This window comes from Melanotaenia boesemani, chromosome 4, assembly GCF_017639745.1.
Source record: "Melanotaenia boesemani isolate fMelBoe1 chromosome 4, fMelBoe1.pri, whole genome shotgun sequence".
In the NCBI taxonomy this organism is placed as follows: Eukaryota; Metazoa; Chordata; class Actinopteri; order Atheriniformes; family Melanotaeniidae; genus Melanotaenia; species Melanotaenia boesemani.
The window spans coordinates 8,735,199-8,754,580 of record NC_055685.1 but is presented as its reverse complement, the minus strand read 5'-3'; the positions used below and the strand labels follow the sequence as shown (position 1 = coordinate 8,754,580).

Here is a 19,382-nt window from a genome sequence, read left to right as displayed (position 1 = left end):
AGGTATTTTCAAGTTATTTTCAGCAACTACACAGTTTTTGTGAAATAAACTGTTTACCTACGATTCATAAAAAATTAAGAAAAAAAAAAAAAAGAAATCTATGTCCACTGGTATGAAAAACCACACAAGACTGCACATAAAAAGATTCATTTTGACATGCGTGTCAGTAAGATCTCAGCTTATTTTCTGATTTCTACTTAGCTGTAATTCACTAAAAACCCTGCAGGTGGCGTCAAAGCACCGCTGAAACAAAAAGAAGTTGAAGACAAAGCTGATTTTTACATCAGTGTCAGTGACACCTCAAGTTTTTCTTCTCTATACACATACACTTGTATCTTAAAAAAAAAACCTCTAGGTGGCACCAAAACACTGTCCAATGATAAGACAAGGGCTGACTCAATGAAGGATTCACACAAGCTGTTGACATGAAGAAGAACATATTTGTAAATAGAAAAGGAAATTGGACATTTGAGCATCTTTTTTTTTTAGCCCTAAAGCTAAATATCATTTTTAATGTTTGTCATCAGCAGGGAAGTAAATGACGACTCAGGATGCAGGTGATCCTTTCTGCCTCAAATGATTCAACCAACCAAACTGAAGAATCCTGCTGATTGCTGAATACAAACGAGCGTTCAGTCACTTTGAATCTGACCAGACGGGTTTTGAGGAATTACCTATAAAAGTGAGGTAGCAATCAGACACTGGTCTTTCTTCTCATCTTCAGCCCGCCTCTGCTTGAGGCCACCTCAAACATTGTCTGTGGCCATGCCGTTGCCCATGGCAACTCGACGACCTGCAGTAGGGCCAGCGTGTGCGCAAATGGATGCTTGTATCCAGCTGTGTACTGAAGAGTGTCGAGGGGTGGTTTAAGACAGATCACTTGAATTCATTCTAGATGACAAATGAAGCCGACATGGAGCTCATCAGTGATCGCTGTCAAAGCTAGAAGCACCTACTGAGCGGACGAGAAGGTGGAGGGGAATTTTATCATGCAAGACAGGCTGATTGCAAAACAAACACATTAGAAGCACAGCAGGTGCTGTGTAAATACTAACAAAGGAATCCAGGAGTGAGGTGTGCACGAAGGAGCACTATTAAAATTATCCAAACTGAATGAAGTTCAATTCTTTTTATTCTTTACTTAAACATTTAGATCTTCTATGTGATTTGAGGGGCTGCTACAACTGAATTCACTCTCAGAAAACCTTTATTGATACCCAAAACACTTAATATGCTTGTGTGTACGCACACAGATGAATAACATAGCTCAGCTTTACTCCACCACAGTACAGTTTAAAAAAGAAGTAAATCAAACTTCACTTTAAAGATGCACAATATAATCGCACAATATTGCTATCGACCAATATCGGCTTCAAAATTAAATAGCAGATATCAGCCACCACTATAATTAACCGATAAAATAACAGGTGCTGGGAGAACATCATCGGTATCGGTTATCGGACAAAAATCTAATATTATGCATCCCTACTTCAATTCTCAAGCAGGTTTTTGCTTTCCACTTTTCCATTTCCCTCCACTGAAGTCCACCATCACAGGTCAGAGTTCAAACAGCCCTACACTGGCAGACTGAAGACACCAGAGTGGGTAAGAAGTTATTGTTTAATGAAGGTGCACAACATACCTGAGCCTGAGATCCATTCAGCATTAGATAATAGAGCTTGCTGAGGATGCTTTGTTGCAGCTGGTCCCAGGAGATGCTCCTGTCTTCAACCATGAGAAAAGGAGGCCCGAATCTGAGTGGAGAGGACAGTGTTTTGGTGTGGCAGTAAAATAGGCAAAAACAAGTGACTCAGTTCATAAAACCTACAAAATGATTTGCTTTTTTTTTTTTTTTTGCTTTTTTTTTTACAAATCTTATTTCCTAAACAAAATAAAAATAAAATCCCTCTTGAATCTGTAATTAGTTAATTTCTTTGCATCTTTAATCAGTCACAAGTCAAAACAAATTATTTTAGGTGTCTTCACCGATCAACTATACTGTATATAGAACATATAAACAAATTTAAAATTTGATACTGCAACACACTCAAAAGAAGTTGGTCGAGAGTCAAAGAGACAAAAAAAAGTTTAGAATAATAGTTTGTAATTTCTAGAAGTCACCAAGCAATCAATACATTGCTTGGTGACAGGTAAGGGTGTCAGGATTTGGTATAAAAGTCTTGCCAAAGCACTGATGAACAGCATTAAAATAAACAGCGTTTTTTTTTTTTGTTTTTTTTTTTTTTACGTTTTTCCACTAACAGGCGATCTAATTAATTACTGAAACTGTACCGTGCCATCCAAACAGCCCACACTTCATATTTCTGCACTTCAAAAATGTATTACTCCAGGTGTCTGGTGACATATTGTCCCACAACATTACGAAAAAGTGGTGATTAGTGTCCCATTTAATTTATTAATTATATAAAATTATTTACCTTTATTATCAATAATCAATAATATAAATATAACATAATATAAATATATGAAAGCTCCATTAAAGGAATATATCTAAACAAAAGGATAAAACGCTGCAATATAATGCTGAAGTAACTAGTAACTATAACAAAATTTTAAATTATTTTTCAAAGTGGCCAATATTGTTCACTCACTCACTCACTCACTCACAAATAAACTCAATAAATATATCTCAATGAATGACTAAAAAAAAAAAAATAAATAAATAAATAATTCAGGAAGTCTGTGTAAATCTCAGTGTGTCAAAGTTAAGGACAAAACCCACTGTTGGATTTGAGTGTAGTTCTCAGGTCGTTCTACAGGAAAAACTGTCACAGCACAGAGATCAATACAACCACATGGGTCAGGAAGCACCATGGAACTATTTATACTAAACCTGATATTTTGTTGTTCTACACAATGAGGAAATGATAGTTCAGTAAAGAATTGCTGGCAAAGTTAATCTCATGAAGACAGAAGGAGATGGACGCATGTTCTAGTCCGACGAGTTTAATTTCAGCTGCTTTTGGGGAAAACAAAGCATCCTGGTATTCCATTCAACACCGGCTTTTGAATGGTAAATGGTCTGTACTTACATAACGCTTTTACCCAAAGCACTTTACATGTACGTCACATTCATCCATTCACACACTAATTCACACACTGATGGCAGAAACTGCCATTCTCAACCACGACCCATCAGCAATTAGGGGTTCAGTGTCTTGCTCTGGGACACCTCCACACCCATCCAGGTAACTCTGAAGTGTAAAAACCAGCATGAGACCGTACGTGGGCTGCATGTGTGTGACCTCTCTGTAGTACCATGCCTTTTCCTGCCAGACCTGTTTGAGGCATTATGAAGAAGAAAATCAGAAAACAATTAATTTAGTATGATTAGTTAAATCCACTGGTTGCCTTTAAACCTGGTTAAAGGTTATGTACGACTTTTGCTCCCTTGGCTTAATGGCTTGTTGCCTTTTACGCAGGAGCAGAGACAATCTGATCTTTGGACTACTGTTAAATTCTGCTGTTAGCAGCTGTTAATTATAATGTGCTGCATGACAGTCTCAGAAAGCATTTTTTGTGTAACTGATGAAATGTTGCTGCAGTATCTTGTTTTTTTTTTTTGTTTTACATTTTGATTAGATGCATCCTTCCGCAGACAAACTCAGGATTTTTACCACAGCAGAACAAGAGTGTGTTGTAGTTTGTGAACAGATGAGGTTTCAAATGTCAAATCCTGACATTCATCCTTTAGAAACGTCAGCAATCTGTTCAGATCTGAGCCACGTTGAAGTGGGCAAGCATGACTGCTGTGCTCATGGAAGCTACAGAATCTGTCAGACATCCATCCTGCTTTTGCTACATGTATGATGTATGAACTTTCATCATACATGTTGTCTCCAGAGGCTCATCATTACTGAACATGTTGTAATTCTGCTCCGGTGGAATGTCTCTCAAACACCAAACCACAGTTTACCTGTAAGCAATGAACATCAAGCTGGGGAGCTTCTGTACATCAGATAAGTTCTAGTTGCTGAGCAACGTAATGATGCTGCCTATCCCTGTTAGAGCAACACACCAATAAATCCAAATTTATTGGTGTGTTGACCACATTGTTAACATGGAAAGTTTCCATCAGCTCAAACGTTCGGCTGCACAGACCAAATTAAACCAACCCTGGAAAATGTTTTCAACTGCTGAAGTACTGTCGTAATAAGATGAGTTAACTTCACCTGAACTTTACTAATTAAAATAAAAAGAGGTTTTACAGCAATAAGTTCATTTTAAATCTAATTAAAACTAAAACTATACTATTTAACTGTAAAACGAATACAAATAAGTTACATACTGGAGGTGGAAATGTTAAAACTAAGCACATCCCAGACCACAATTCACTACATATTCCCTACTGTACCCTGGTTTCAGCATATCTAGATGACTGTTTGAGGCTAAACACATGAATGTTTATTCTGCTTGTTATTTATAAAACAAAAAAAAAAAAAACTAACAAAGAAATAAACGTGACAATTATCCACAACACTGGTTACAGATATACTAATCCACTTTTCTAAATGTCAAAAATGTTGAAATTCACGCATCTGTATTAGTTTTACACGGCACAATAAATAAGCCTCTACTGGAAAATATACTAAAAATGTTGTTTTGTTTTTTAAGAGAAGGGGGTAACAGATTTAGAGTGAACTTAAACCGAAAAAAACTCTTTTCAAGTTTGTGGATTGAAGCTGTGGAACAGGCTCAGTGGGGATCTAAAGCAGCGTTCAAGCACGGCTCAGTTACACAATACAAAAAGATTTTTTTTTTGTTGTCGTCATAAAATGCTCAAAATAAAGCCTTCATTTATTCATTCAAAGTTCAACTCACTCTGATACACTGTCTTTAAAAGTCACCTAAAATAAAACCCCTAACGGTTGAGAAACTTGAATATAAAGTCAAATAAAAGTAAACCAAACACAATGTTTCTACTCCCTACCTGACAGCTTGCTGGCCAGATCCTGCTGTGTTGCACAGGAGGAGGAGGACCCTGCTGGAGCTGCTGTGGTTCAGGTGCTCAGAAGACAGGCGGCCAGATGGAGGTAACCTCTGAACGTCGGGCCCAGCAGTGGAGGTGTAGGGAGAGGAGGGGAGGCTGTGGTGATACCCTGAATGCAACAGAGGAAGAGAGTCGCTGTAAAAATGCGGCCATGCACACTGATGAGCTGACAAGCTGCTGTTCACAGGTTTTATATATACAGATATGTTCAAATTATTTTAAAGAATATAAGCAACAGAAAGACGTCTCAACAGGTTACTTTCCTCCCGCATGCATTTAAAAATGTTGCTCATTTTAAAAGCCAGTCCTTCCAAGCTGGGGGACTGAAGAAAACTGCGGTTAGGAAACAGCTCTGGGGCCAAAAGGAGAAACAGCTACATAAAGACTGCCATCCAACCCGACATGTTTACTGTGATACAGAACACATTAAAGAGTTTCTATTGTGGTAAAGTTGCCCTTTGAATCTGGTTTAACCCGAGGTGATGCACAAAGGAACTGAATCTGCCATCACACACACTTCCACACAACAAAAACTTGCGGCTGTGATTAATAGTGGGTAATAGCTGGAGGGGATACAGAAGGCACAACCTCTTGTTTCCAAGGAAACATAAACTTTGACATTATCAGAGGATTTAATTAAACACTGCTTGTTTGATCCCTAACATGCAATTAATCACTGCCAAATTCCTACATCTGTCTCTCTCTCACACACACACACGCACAAAGAATCCTGAACATATTCATGTGAATAGATGTAAAGCCTAAATGTAAAGGGTCCACTATAGTAATCAGACAGACAATTGTGGCACACAAAGTGGAATTTTATCCGGCTCATACCCTCTTTGTTTAAAAAAGAAAAAAGATGAAAGGAGCAAAGATGCTCATAAGGTTTGGACTAATGTTTGAGCCTCCTCACTGCAGGGTTCTCCATGCGACTTAAGCTGTGTACACCTCCAATAAGTTGCATAATAGAAGTATTTCATACCACACAAATCTATCCAAATCTCTTTTCATAACAAGTTCTCACCATTTCAAGTCCTGAACAAGCAGCAAATAACGTAACTTGCAGGACTGTGAAAAAAGTCTTGAGCTATTTATTTAAATGATGCAAGAATAAATAGGAAACAGGTGCAGCAATGTACTGAAAGATGCAAACTTGAATATTGAATAGAAACCCAGCATACAGAACAGAATTTGTACTTTTATCTTTCAACTCAGCCTGAACCCTCTTAAATCCTCTTTTTCTTTAAGTAGCTCTTCAAGCTTCTAGCCGGACATTTAAAGCTCTTTTTTGGATGCTTTTTGTTGCATTCTTTGTCAAGATGATCCCAGTCTCCAGATTGATAGCATTTCACTGTGTGAATTTGCAGGTATGCTTTTACAGGTTTGTTTGGGATCATGATCGTGCTGAAAAAGGAATCAGCTGCTTTCCAGATGGTGAACAAAAAACTGGTGGCGATGTCAGAGGTTAAACTGGGATTTTCTATGTTGTAAACTATTTACAATTCATGAAGAGGATCTAAAAGTGATAAAAACCAGATGTGACAACTGTGCACAGTTAATTAGCTGATAAAACTTGGTTCAAAGTTTTTCTTCAATGTCTTTTTAATGGAAGTGAAACAGACTCTCGTGGTGTCGAATGTAATGTTAACATGTAAGACGTGTTTGAAAGATGAACAATGTTGTCTAGCTGATATCTCCTCTGTCCCACTTCTAATTAAAGTTAACTCACCAAGTACTTAAAAGAACAGATGTGATGTAGTTACTCGTTTAAGCTTGAATTTTTTTAATAACCTCACATACCTCCTGTTATTTTCCTGTCATCGCTGTAACGGACTCAAACTGAAGAACATGCTTGGGAAAAATATAAAAAGATAAAATCAGCCCAATGCTTGAGAATCTTTGATCACAGAGCTCCAGTCAGAGCTCAGATAGTCATGTGTTCTTGGTATCTGGTTTTTCCCATCAGAAACAGAACCAAGAGTTTAATGGCATTGTCCTAACTGTTCAAAATATTGTTATAATTGCTCAGAAAAAAAAGAGAAACATTCATTGGTTAAGATCTCATAATGCAGCGCCGACTGATGGGCCACGACTCAGCTCTTGAAAGCCATGGCCCACTTTAACCTGGTTTATGTCCTGGCTGTATAATCAGCTTCAATAGGATCCACATGCTGAGATGCAGCCCTTAACCACGATAGAGCCTCCACCATGTTTTACAAATGGCTGTAGCCACTCACTGACATCGTTTTCTTCTAACATCATCTGAAAATACAAAAAACAAACAAACAAAAGAAACTAACAATCACTCCATGATACCTGTTACCATGGACTTTCACTTCCAGTTCCTGTGCTATTTGACAAACCTCAGTCTTTTCTTTCTGTTTCTCTTCCTTAAAAATGGCTTCTGGACGGCCACCCTTAGTTTTAGGCATGCCACTTATTCTGTCCTCCACTTGTCCAGTTTCTTCAGCTTTGAGATGCTGCACACCGTGCTGAGGTATGACTAACAGCGCTTTTTTTTCACCTTGATGAAACAGTTTCTAGTCCATCAAAATATATAATCTTTAGAATTTTTCTGAAAATACAGCTAAATGCATGTGTCTTTGCAGTAGGCTGCAGGTAACAAACAGCCTAAAGATACAAGATACTTTAAAAGGATACAAGAAAGTCTGCCTCCTTGGAAGTAAAATATAAAACATTTGACAAGAGCGGCTTACTTTTGTGGATTCATTGACTAAAACTGTTGGATCCACATCTCCAGTAAACAGAGATAGTGAAACCTCAGCAGAGGGGAATCCTATTTGTCAAGGCAATCCAATTTTTCCCTGCGAAAAGTTCTTATTTGAGCGGTTTGAAACCAGAAAGTGATTTGTCTTGCATAACTACCATCGTCATTTCACTCACGTGTCCCTAGAGGTCTGGGTCGACATCCTGCCAGACTCTCAATCTCACACCACAAATCCCTCTTCGTGAGATGGACAGATGCAATCCGCAAGCTGAGGGAGGTGTTACCGAAGTGGAAATAGGAACCAGTAAAAGAGAGCAGCAAAGAGTTGATGCTAAAGGAAAGAGCAATACTTTCTAATAAAAAAAACCTATTTCCCACACTGAGGTGTGAGATATCACAGAAATACATGGATTTAATGATAATTTAGCTTTAGCTGTTTTGTCATGTCATCACTGTTTTGTAGGACCTTCCATGTTATCATTACCTGTCATTAAAACTCAGCCTGACATGAACAAGTTAAACTCTGAGGCAGAGAGTACTGAAGAAGGAAAGAATGTGAACTGGTGTGTATTTTAACAATAATTAAACAGCTCAGTGCTACAGAAGACACAATGCCCCTTCGGGCACTTGCTCTCCAACACCATTCTTCATTTTGTTTTTCATTTTACACCCTCCTCTCCCAGAGACTCCACCAAACACTGGTTTTTACATTGACGGTTCGGGGTGAATCAGCAGTCAGGTAATGAGAGCAGACTGAAGTAATAACTGCTACAATAGAATTTTCTGAGTGTTTCATGTCTGTAGAATTGGTGAATGGCTTTTTTTGTTGGGAAAGACACGGTTACAATTTCTATCCCGATAGCTCAAAAGTCAGAACTGCTTTCATGCAGTAACAGTATATGGAACGTTTTTTTTCTATCTAAGACACTTTTACAAATCAAAGATCTCCCAATTAATTTCAACTTTTTGCTTCCTGGAAAAGCACGAAGACTTATATAATAACTTACTTCTGGTTCAGGCTTGCAGCTATTAAATAAGAACATCTTAGTAATGAGTTAAAAAGGCCCGTACTGTCCAGCTGTCTGTTTTCATTACAAATTCATTCAGATTGAAGACTCCTGGTGATCCTCTGCAGAAATCAGTTCACAAACAAAAAGCAGAGTTAAAGTAGATACAGGCTCCATTTGTCTTTTTCCAGAGTCAGAGATGTATGTTGATTTTTCAGGCCATAATTAACATGTATGTTACACTGACCATGAATGCCATAATGCTGTCAAATATTAGCCAGAAGATCTTTGTTCTACTCTAGCTCCTAAAAACAAACAAAAAAAATCTAATAATAAATAAACTCTTTTCTTGCACAAACACATACTCATTAACTAACATGGATGCTCATACAGTTACTGGTTTAATCACTGTAGCTCCAGTTATGTTTTCCAGTTATGAACAATAACTTGTTGTTATTGTCTGATAATGTCACTGTTCATACTTCTTGTAACTTTGTTTACTCGTAGGTGCTCCTGATGATTCTCTGCTTGGTTTTCTTACAAGATGTTTTCTGCTTAGTTTCATTACATGTATAACAGCTGGTCGTCGGTTTATCTGCTCAGGCTTTGACTGTTGAGTTGTTGCTGATGCTTAATAATAATAATAATAATAATAATAATAATAAACAAGTGTCACAAAGTGCTTTATAAATCAATCCTAAAAGATTGCCCTGATTCAGGGCAGGTTGTTCCAAAGTTTTGGGGCTCAGACTGAAAAAGCTGTTTTCTGTAGAGTGACTGAAACTGATGAAAGACCCCTGCCCAGGAAGCGAGGTACAGTATAGGGGTACAAAGTGTTAATAGGTCAGATTAGGGCTGTAATCAAGAACTATTCTGATTGTCGATTAGTCATCGACTAATTAATCGACTAGTCGACCAATTATGTTTCTCATAATTATTAAATGGATTTTATTTCGCTTTCAGCTTTGAAATCTTGCATGAGGTTGTTATGTAAGTCCGACGTGCCTCCTCTTTAAATGTTCGAGCATTGCAGACGTACTTTTGTGGTACGCAAGGTCCGCTTTACAAATCTCACATGTATTTAATTTATTTTGTAAGTTTAATGTGAAGTTAATTCAGACTTTTGACGTTCTCTACTGTCGTTTGTTCCCTGGTCCGCCGCCATATTTTTACCCTGGCAGACTTTATTGCACATGTGCAACTCTCAGCAGAGATAAAAAAGAAGACGATGTCTCACTCTGTAGGTTTTTTTTTTTGTTTGTTTGTTTGTTCTTTTGCCGACTACTTTTATTGTCGACAATGCTGACTAATCACTGCAGCCCTAGGTCAGATATAATTTGTGAAATACCGGTATCTTTTTTTAATCTTTGTCTCTTGTTTTGTCTTCACTCTCTCATCTCCTTAGTCTTCTCCTTTTTTGTTCCTTCTATCAAAAGAACAATACTCAAATGCCAAGGGAAGCCTCAGATCCAAAAAGCTCCATTCCCTTTATGTCCATTAAGCTTCCCCATGGTGAAGCAACAAGGCAGCAGCCAGACCATCATTCAGCTATGATGCTGGACAGGATATGTAAAATAAATAAATAGGAAAAAAAATAAATGAAAAAAACCTACCACTAAACTGTAAAACATTTCATACAAACCTGGGGCTCAGTTTCTCATCCAAAAAACCTTGCAATCTGGGGACAGCTTGGCTCTTCCACTTGAGGAAAAGCCCTCCATTGTGCCCATGACACCATATGGATCTGAAGACTGTCAGGGATTTCTAGTAATAATGTGTGGACTCAAAAACCAAAATGGACTTCATAATATAGATAAGCTAAAACATGATGCCATGAAGGTGGCTACAGCACTAAAAACATTTTTGTGTTTTCCGTATCTTTTTCTAAGGCTGTATATTAGTTGTGTTTACAGCTGCAGCAGAGGACTAAGAAAAGTAAAGATCTTATTTTTAAACATATGACACTGCAAACTGCAAGAGAGACAGAAAAAAATACTTAAAAGAAGATTATTTCAGGAGGAAAAATCTCTTTAAAATGGACTTACACCTAGAAAAAGCTGGAAGTCCTGACAGACAATCATCTGACAACACAACAGCCATGATGACAGCTGAGTTTTAACAGCAATATAGAAGATTAGAAAGGCAGAACAGGGAGAAAAACATCTCATTTTAGATTCACCTTTCTTCTCTATGTTACCTTTATTTCCTCACGTCATGCCTTTCGTCTGTTCCCTTTTCTGATCTACCATAAGGAGGAACCAAACTGCATCAGCAGCTGCTACAGCATCCATGCTGCAACCTCATATTAAAACAAAACACGTAAAAACAACAAAGCTGCAGTAAACCAAACATCCCAGGGGATTTTACACTTAGTTACATCATGTCTCAAATATTAGCCCAGCATGCTGAAATCAGACCGTTTGTGAGGCCCTGTAAATACATTTCATGCAGCAGTATATGTGCTGTTTTATGAGCTAGAATTCTGCAGGAGTCTTACAAATGAATTGTGTGATTAAAGGTTTAGATTTCAATGATCAAGAGAGATAAAAATAGATCCTTGTAACATCTTCATCCTCTGCACTGCTGACTGTTTCACTTAATTACCATAATAAGCTGTGTTAACAGTTAACATGTAAAGCAGGAGCTTTAACATGCCTCTGGGTATAAGAAGCTTTCAGGAGGTCATCTACATAGAAATTCATGCAGTGTAATATATTTTTCTTAAGGCACTTTAGCCCAGTGTAGCTGGTGTTTCTCAGAGGTGCTCTAATCTAATAACATCAAATGTGAACACATCAAGTTCCTCTCCGTTTTGTTTCTCTCAAGGTTACTTTAAATGATAAAAGCTACTGGAGGTACAAGTTGCCTTGTGAATGGAAGATTTTTGCTTTAAGGTTCCTGTATCCATCTTAAGTAAAACAGCACTTAATGGATAGTTTTCTTCATTATGTCTTTGGCGTAATGAGCATGGTATAATCGCTAAAATCCTGATAAAGATGTAATTACATCAGTAACCATGGTGTCAGACAAAATGTGTCGATGGCCAGATTCCACCATGAAGCAATGATTGAATTCTTTATTTAAAACATGAAAACAAAACAAAAAACAAAAACTAAATCATTAGAATAGAAGAAAAGCCATCATATCATTAAATCCTGTTGAATAAAGCTTCGCTGTAGATGCTACTCTGAGTTTAAGCAACACTTCCATATCCCTGTTGGAGTAATCAAAGAAGTGGGTCCAAGCTTCCGCTGAGCCAGCGCCAGTAGTGTTGTTCGTTCACCACCGACTTGCTAGTTGTCCCATTCAGGATTAGCACTACAACGGTGTATATACCAACTTGTGGCTTTCGAAGTATGAATAGGTGCATACGGGTAAACACAAAACATGTCTGATGACCATGATATCTAATTATTTGGATTTTTTTAAAGCCACTCTACTGAACTTTAGCAGATCTTTTCAATGAGCACCCCTCAGCACCTAATTTAACATTCCTCTTGCACCCTGCCTCTACTTTGAGCTCACTTCAACCAGTAAAAATCACTCGAACACCCCTCTCCTTACCCGGTCTCTCTTACACATACATGTAGGGTCTTGGGAGGCGTCATGCTGGGTAGAGTGGAATGGGCCGTCTAAGTGGCCTCGTTGACTGCACCTTGTGGTGACTCGCCCCTTAGTTTTAATTAAACTTACACATCAAAACACAATAAACACAACAAACAAACAACTTCTGGGGGGCGTGCTATGTATGCATGGCAGGCGGGGCTAATAAGGTCGCCCCCAGCACAATGCGGTCCCTGCCCCTCAATTTTAATTGAAAACAACACACACTTCACAAACAGTCATGAGCAGGGAAGGTGAGGGGAGCGACTCTGGGCTCTTGGGCCCTTCGCTCTGGCTGCCCTGGATGGCCGGTGCCTGGTCCGGGGTTGTCTTTGGAAAATCCCGGACCCACCTTGAAGGTATCAGTTTTGTCTACTGGACAAAACTTCTATTTAACTGAACTGTATTCATTTGTTCATCTGTCCTGAGACCACAGATGGAAATTAATCGGTGGCTAAATCTGGTAGAATGCATATTGTCTGTTATGAGAGTACTGTTTTTTTTCTGGGTGGGTGACCGACCGAACGACCGACCGTCGGAAATAATTAAGGATGTGATGAGATTAAAGAGATGAGATGACAGCAGCCTCGTGAAGTTTTAATTCTGTACTTCTGTGCAAATAAAAAGCTAAGATAGAGATTTGTTCAGCTCGATGCATTTACCTAAACATGCATGAGCTGTTTGTGTCAGTGGATATCTAATTTCCTCTTCAATACATGGCCTAGAAATTCTCTTTTACAGTATAATCAACACACTCAGCTACAACTTTTTTCTTGTTTACAAGCAACTCTGACAATTCAGTCAGTTCAAAATCCTGATTAAAATTAGATTTTCTCTCTTTTCATTTCAAAAGGAACAAGTCAACATCGCATGCTATCGGCAGGCTAAGCTTCTATTCAGCCCTCATCTTCCCATGCAGCTTTATTACTCTATTTACTTGCAAATTGCCTGGATAGCTGAAGGTGAAATAGGACGTGATTGCGGCTTATTGATTTCTTAGTGTTTTCCATCACGAGACCTCCAGCTGCCATTTCTTCTCAATGTAAAAACTCATTATTGTACCAAGGAGCCTTGTTGTTTCAATAACTCCTGAATGTTTGAAGACATCTATTTATGAAGGAGAAATTCACTAAGATCACTAAAACACAGAGACATTATGGGATGTTGAGCTCTACAGTGTCTGCTGTTTTGGAGGGACTATTCATTAGTTATCTTCCTCCAACAGAGAAATGTGTATTAACTAAAAGCCAACAGAGAAAGCCACACATCCTCAGAAAATCTTCCACATGCCTTTCATAGTGAATGAATTTAACCAGGAAACAGGGACAGCTGATTCATCCTTTGTGCCCAGATTAAAAAAATCCCAACAATGGATTGTCTTCAAATTTTGTGTACACATTCTAGCAGAGCTTCAAGCACAGCTCTAGTTTAGACTTGTTTACATTTTGTTCAAATCCATGTTTTATTTTGCAGCAAGACAGAATGTCACAACTCTGGAAATCAAAATTCAGACCAATGGGGAAGTTGTCATCTGAGTCAGCCATTCATTACACTGCTGGACCTTCAGGCTTTCTACTCAGACATCCATCATGAGCAGCAGGAGACTTTACTGCTTCACAAAAGCTGGGAAAACAAACCTGATGGACAGCAGAAAAACTGTAGCTCTGCCTGACATTTGAGACTAAGCCCACAAACAAACATCAAGTCTACACAACATAAAGAAACACAACCTAGCTGTGTAGGTAGAGCTGCCTGTTGCAGTCACGTTGACAATGATTTTGTCCACAAAATATTCAATAAAGTTTGGTTTGGTTTAAAAGATGTCAATGAGATGTTTAGATTGGTTCTATTTTTTATTTTATTTGTTTTTCTAACCTTTGTATTGTCTTCACAACAAAGAGAGAAATAAAACATACATACCATACATCCATACATCCATACATACATAACAACAGCAAAAAAAGAAAAGAGACTAAATAACCAGACACAAACCCCACACCCACCCAGTTTATTCCAGTACTGTTTCAGGATAAGGTTAAAATTTTTTACTCTGTTTTAATACATTTCATAGGAAAAAAAATAACCATCACAAATGTATGTAATAATGGTTACTGCAGAGGGTAATTTACACATCTTTAGGTATTTCCAACATGTGTGTCAAGTCTGTTCCTTTAACACGGGAAATACATGAGTTTCAAATATGACGGAAATCATGTTGTTGATGTTTTATTAAGTTATTTTCTCTAAAGGAACAATTGTACATATCACAAAGAGCCATCTGCCAATTCTTCTCACATCTTTCCATGTTAAAACTATTATTTTTATGCTAATAATGTACTTAAATTAAGAGATATTTATTAATTATTTGAAAGCCTGAGATTTTTTATATAAGCCTACAGATATGGAACTAAGAGTATTTGAACATGTAAAATGTCTGTTTGTATCACACATTCTGTACAGATATCATGATGATGGTTTTCGTAGAGTTATATATATATTTGAATTAACCAGTTATTTGGCTGAAATTTCAATCGATTATTAGTTGTTTGGGTACATATCTCTTTCCACTCTTCCCTCGATTTGCATCCAGTCTCTCTAGAGATGTTGCAGTACATCCATCTACCAGGCATTTAAATATTTTCGAAATTAAGCCCCTTGCTAAACAAGTCTTTAGCTTTTCTATGGTAAACATTGAGGGGATGCATAATAACTGCTTTTGTTGTTTTTTATTGAAGCTATTTTAATATTTGAAGAAACGGTTTTGAGGTCATCACATTTATAAACAATTTCTTCAAAAGTCATCAACACGTGTTGCGGGTGTAAAGGTCCCATGTTTTCTCAGCCCTCTTCTAGCTCAAGCTTTAAACCCTAGAGAAGTTGAAGTTCCTTCCAAGAAGGAACATCTCTTATTCTGTACAAAAAAACAACAATGTTTTAGCTGTGCTATCACATGGCAAATACAACGACGATAATCGAATCCGGGGGGTTTCTATTATTCCATAACATTTGGATTAGTTCAAGACTAAAATTTGGTTCAAAAGTTTCAAACTTCACTTTAAACCTGGAAATTGTTTTAAAATAAACTTGTTAATAGTAGAAGTAGTAAATGCAAAAAGACCATCAATATATATCAATACACAAGAGCTGGTCTACTGCCTGAAAATCTGATAAGTGTTGCTGGAATGTTTTGCTCTGTTTAAGTGTCAAAGTTGGCACCATGAGTACAGTGGATGGTGCAGGGACTACAAGCGACACTTCTTTATGTGTTGAACCAGGATGGGAGCTGGGTACTTGGATAAATCTAATTCAATCACTTATTACCAGCTGAAGCCACTGTTGCCAACTTTCTTACTATATCTAGTGACTTTTCTCTGATGACTCTCTTTAAAAATAGCTCATTTTTCCTGATGTAATGAAAGACTTTTGGAGGCTGACATGACAGAATCTGCTATTCTTACTCTTCTCACTAGACAGCAGCCCAAAGCACTCACATGTCAGAGCAGGAGATGTTCACCTCTGATCCCCCTCAAGACTGAAAATGAATTGTGCAAGTGTGCAGCTCTCTGGTTAATCCCACCCTGGTTTAAAATCTGATATTAAAGTCAATTATGGGCAAACTTCTAGCAAATTCAACTAATTGAGGAAAAAGCGTAAGCTTTCTATTTGAAGATGTTGTTCAAAAACATTTAATTACGGTTTGAAAGCAAGATTTTCAGGTTGTATTAGCATATTTGGGACCATCATGCTAGACCTTCGTGTAACCTGCTGATCACCATGTAGTCCTAATTGGCTCCACCACAGTGGAAGCGAATGGGAGCATGCAGTGCGTGTAGCTCCATATGTACACCTGTAACATTATTTGAACTTAGCAACTTGGAGAGAGATGTGACATACAGCAAAGAAGTGACAAGAATCTGGTACTGAATAAAGCAAACCAGGGAGAATTCATACAGAGTAAGCTGGTGACAAACTAAAGGCAGATGTGGTACTTGGCTGATAGAATCCAAAAGGATGAAGCTAGGATTTACTGGTGATCCTTGCTAAACCTATCCTTGATTTATTTTCACAAAAGCACTGGAATTTAAGTTTCCATGGAGATGGAGATCCAAACCAGGCTAAGTTAATCCTGGAGTCTTTGTTTTACCCAACTGCCAATCTTTTTGTTTATATTTTCGCATATCTTTGTGACGTAAAGAAGCATGAAGCTAATTCATGTTAGCATCATTCAATCTGTGATCAATCTCGTCTTTTGAAGACTGTTGTGAATGCTTAGCCGTTAAGATTACTTAGATCACTCTGTAAGTGACAAGACCAGCATTCTGCGTTATTTTCAACCATGCGTCATTACAAAAACTTATTATGGAGAAAACAATACATCCATGTATTATTTTTTCATCTCCATCATACCATGGAGAGCTCTCTGCAGTATAAAGTTTTTGAATTCACATGCTGCATCCTAAAGTGAGACAAGAGAAAAAATGTCTTTACCTCCACAAGAAGAGCACATATAGCTGATGGAGGGATGGATAAAGGGAGTAACTCTCAATAAAGCAGGTTAAGATTTTTGTGGAATATTATTTGTGATCAAGAATTAGTCTGAGTGAGAGTAATTTTTCCCTGAGTATGATTCTTTACTAGTACATTTCTGTGTATGTCAGAGGTGTGAAATTTTCTTCCATATTGGACATGTTTGGTTTATGGCAACTTATAAAACAACCGACCCACATTCGAGGTCACATTCTGGACCTGGTTAATTCAAAGGGTGTTGATATTTCTTCTGTTGCAGTCACTGATTTGGCCTTGTCATTTTTACATCATTTTTGTATTTTGTTTGATTTACTGATCACTCAGAATGTCCAACCAACCTGCTCCTCGGTTAGGAAGAGATGTATTAATGAAAGAACAAGTGCTTAGTTTGCGGAGGTCATAGCTATGTAACCAACAAACAGTGCAGAGTCAGTTGATGGATCATTTCAGTCTGAAAATCTTGAATGTAATGGATGCTGTTGCACCGATAAGAATCAAGAGCACCTTGAGCAAACAGAAAACACCATGGAGAAACACCACTGTGGTCACGAGCCTACAAAGAGAATGCAGGAAAACTGAGTGGAAATAGGAGAAAAATAAACTTCAAATTCACTATGAGCTGTAAAAACAAAGCCTGCGTAACTATAACAATGAGCTGTGCAAAGCCAGAGAGCTGCATTTATCTGAAATGATTAACCGGAATGCCAACAATTTTCGCACTCTGTTTGCTATTATTGAAAAACTTACAAATCCTGCTATACAGATAAGCCCAGAGCTCCTTTCCACTTAGAAATACAACCAATTTGCCAACTTTTTTAGGAACAAAAAATTAAAACAATTAGGCAAAATATTAATTCCACACAGTCAAACAAGAAAACTAGTCTGTGTCTAAAACCCAGAAATAATTCTGATGTTATGTCACAATTTAAAATGGTTGTTTTAAAAATCCCACAAGAAACAGTTTGGCATTTGAAATCAACAACATGCACTCTGGACATGATACCATCCGACTTTTTAAAAACAGTTTTTACCTCAGTAGAAAGTGATCTCCTGCTGATAATTAACAGCTCACTGGCATCAGGCATTTTTCCCAAGTCACTAAAGATAGCTGCTATTAAGCCACTCCTAAAGAAAAGGACTCTAGATGCCTCTATAATGAACAACTATAGACCTGTCTCTAACCTCTCTTTTATTTCCAAGATTATTAAAAAAGTTGTATTTCACCAGCTTAATGACTTTTTAAATGAAAGTGGAAATCTTGATAAATTTCGGTCTGGCTTCCGACCTCATCACAGCACTGAAACAGCTCTGGTCAAAGTGTTAAATGACGTTAGGTTGAATACAGATTCTGGTCCAGTATCAGTCCTGGTTCTGTTGGATCTCAGTGCTGCGTTTGATACTGTAGATCACAGAATCCTGTTGCATAGGCTGAAAAACTGGGTTGGACTTTCTGGAGAGGTCTTTAACTGGTTCAGGTCCTACTTAGAAGGCCGGAGTTATTTTGTTACGATCGGCAGCTATGAATCCGAGCGAGTGGCCATGACTTGTGGAGTCCCCCAGGGGTCAGTCCTTGGACCTCTTCTGTTCAACTTGTATATGCTCCCTCTGGGTCAAATAGTACAGAACTATAGCATTAATTATCAGTTATGCAGATGATACACAACTTTATGTGTCTCTGTCACCAGATGACTGCAGTCTAATAGACTGATTGTGTCGGTGTCTGGAGCAAATAAACACCTGGATGAGGGAGAATTTTCTACAATTAAATGAAGACAAAACTGAGATTATTCTCTTTGGTAGCAAAGAGAAGAGGGTCAGCATTGGTAAACACCTGGAGACTCGGGCTCTTAAAATCACTGACCAAGTTCGTAACCTTGGCGTGTTGATAGACTCAGACCTGACTTTCAGCAGCCACATCAAAGCTTCACTAAGAAGCTTTTTACCAGTTCAGAAACATCAACAGAATTAAAAGTTTAGTCTCCCAGAAAGACCAAGAGAAATTCATCCATGCATTCATCTCCAGTAGGCTGGATTACTGTAATGGTCTTTTAACAGGACCATTACAGGACCTAAAAAGAGCATTAAACATCTGCAGCTCATCCAGAATGCTGCTGCTAGAGTTTTAACCAGGACCAAGAGATCTGAACACATCACACCAGTTTTGAAATCTTTACACTGGCTTCCTGTCAGTCAGAGAATAGATTTTAAAACCCTTCTGATTGTTTACAAATCCCAGAATGGTTCAGGCCCAGAATACATCTATGATATGTTCAGAGAATATAAACCTAGCAGAGCTCTTAGATCCAAAGACTCTGGTCAGCTAGTCCAAACCAGAGTCCAGACTAAACATGGAGAAGCAGCATTTAGCTGTTATGCTGCAAACAAATGGAACAAACTGCCAGTGGAGATTAAACTTTCACCAAATGTAGACAATTTTAAATCCAAAACATTTCTTTTCTCATGAGCCTATGCTAGAAATCTACATGGTAACTTTTTAACTTAT

General features: G+C 37.9%; 1 protein-coding gene across 1 annotated transcript in view; it reads right to left on the bottom strand.

Moving 5' to 3' along the window:
* Positions 1–19,382, bottom strand: part of usp43a (ubiquitin specific peptidase 43a) — a 165,638-nt gene that overhangs the window by 53,909 nt on the left and 92,347 nt on the right. Inside the window, 2 exon segments of the mRNA XM_041982074.1 lie at positions 1,643–1,754; positions 4,952–5,120. Coding sequence (XP_041838008.1) covers positions 1,643–1,754; positions 4,952–5,120 — 281 coding nt within the window.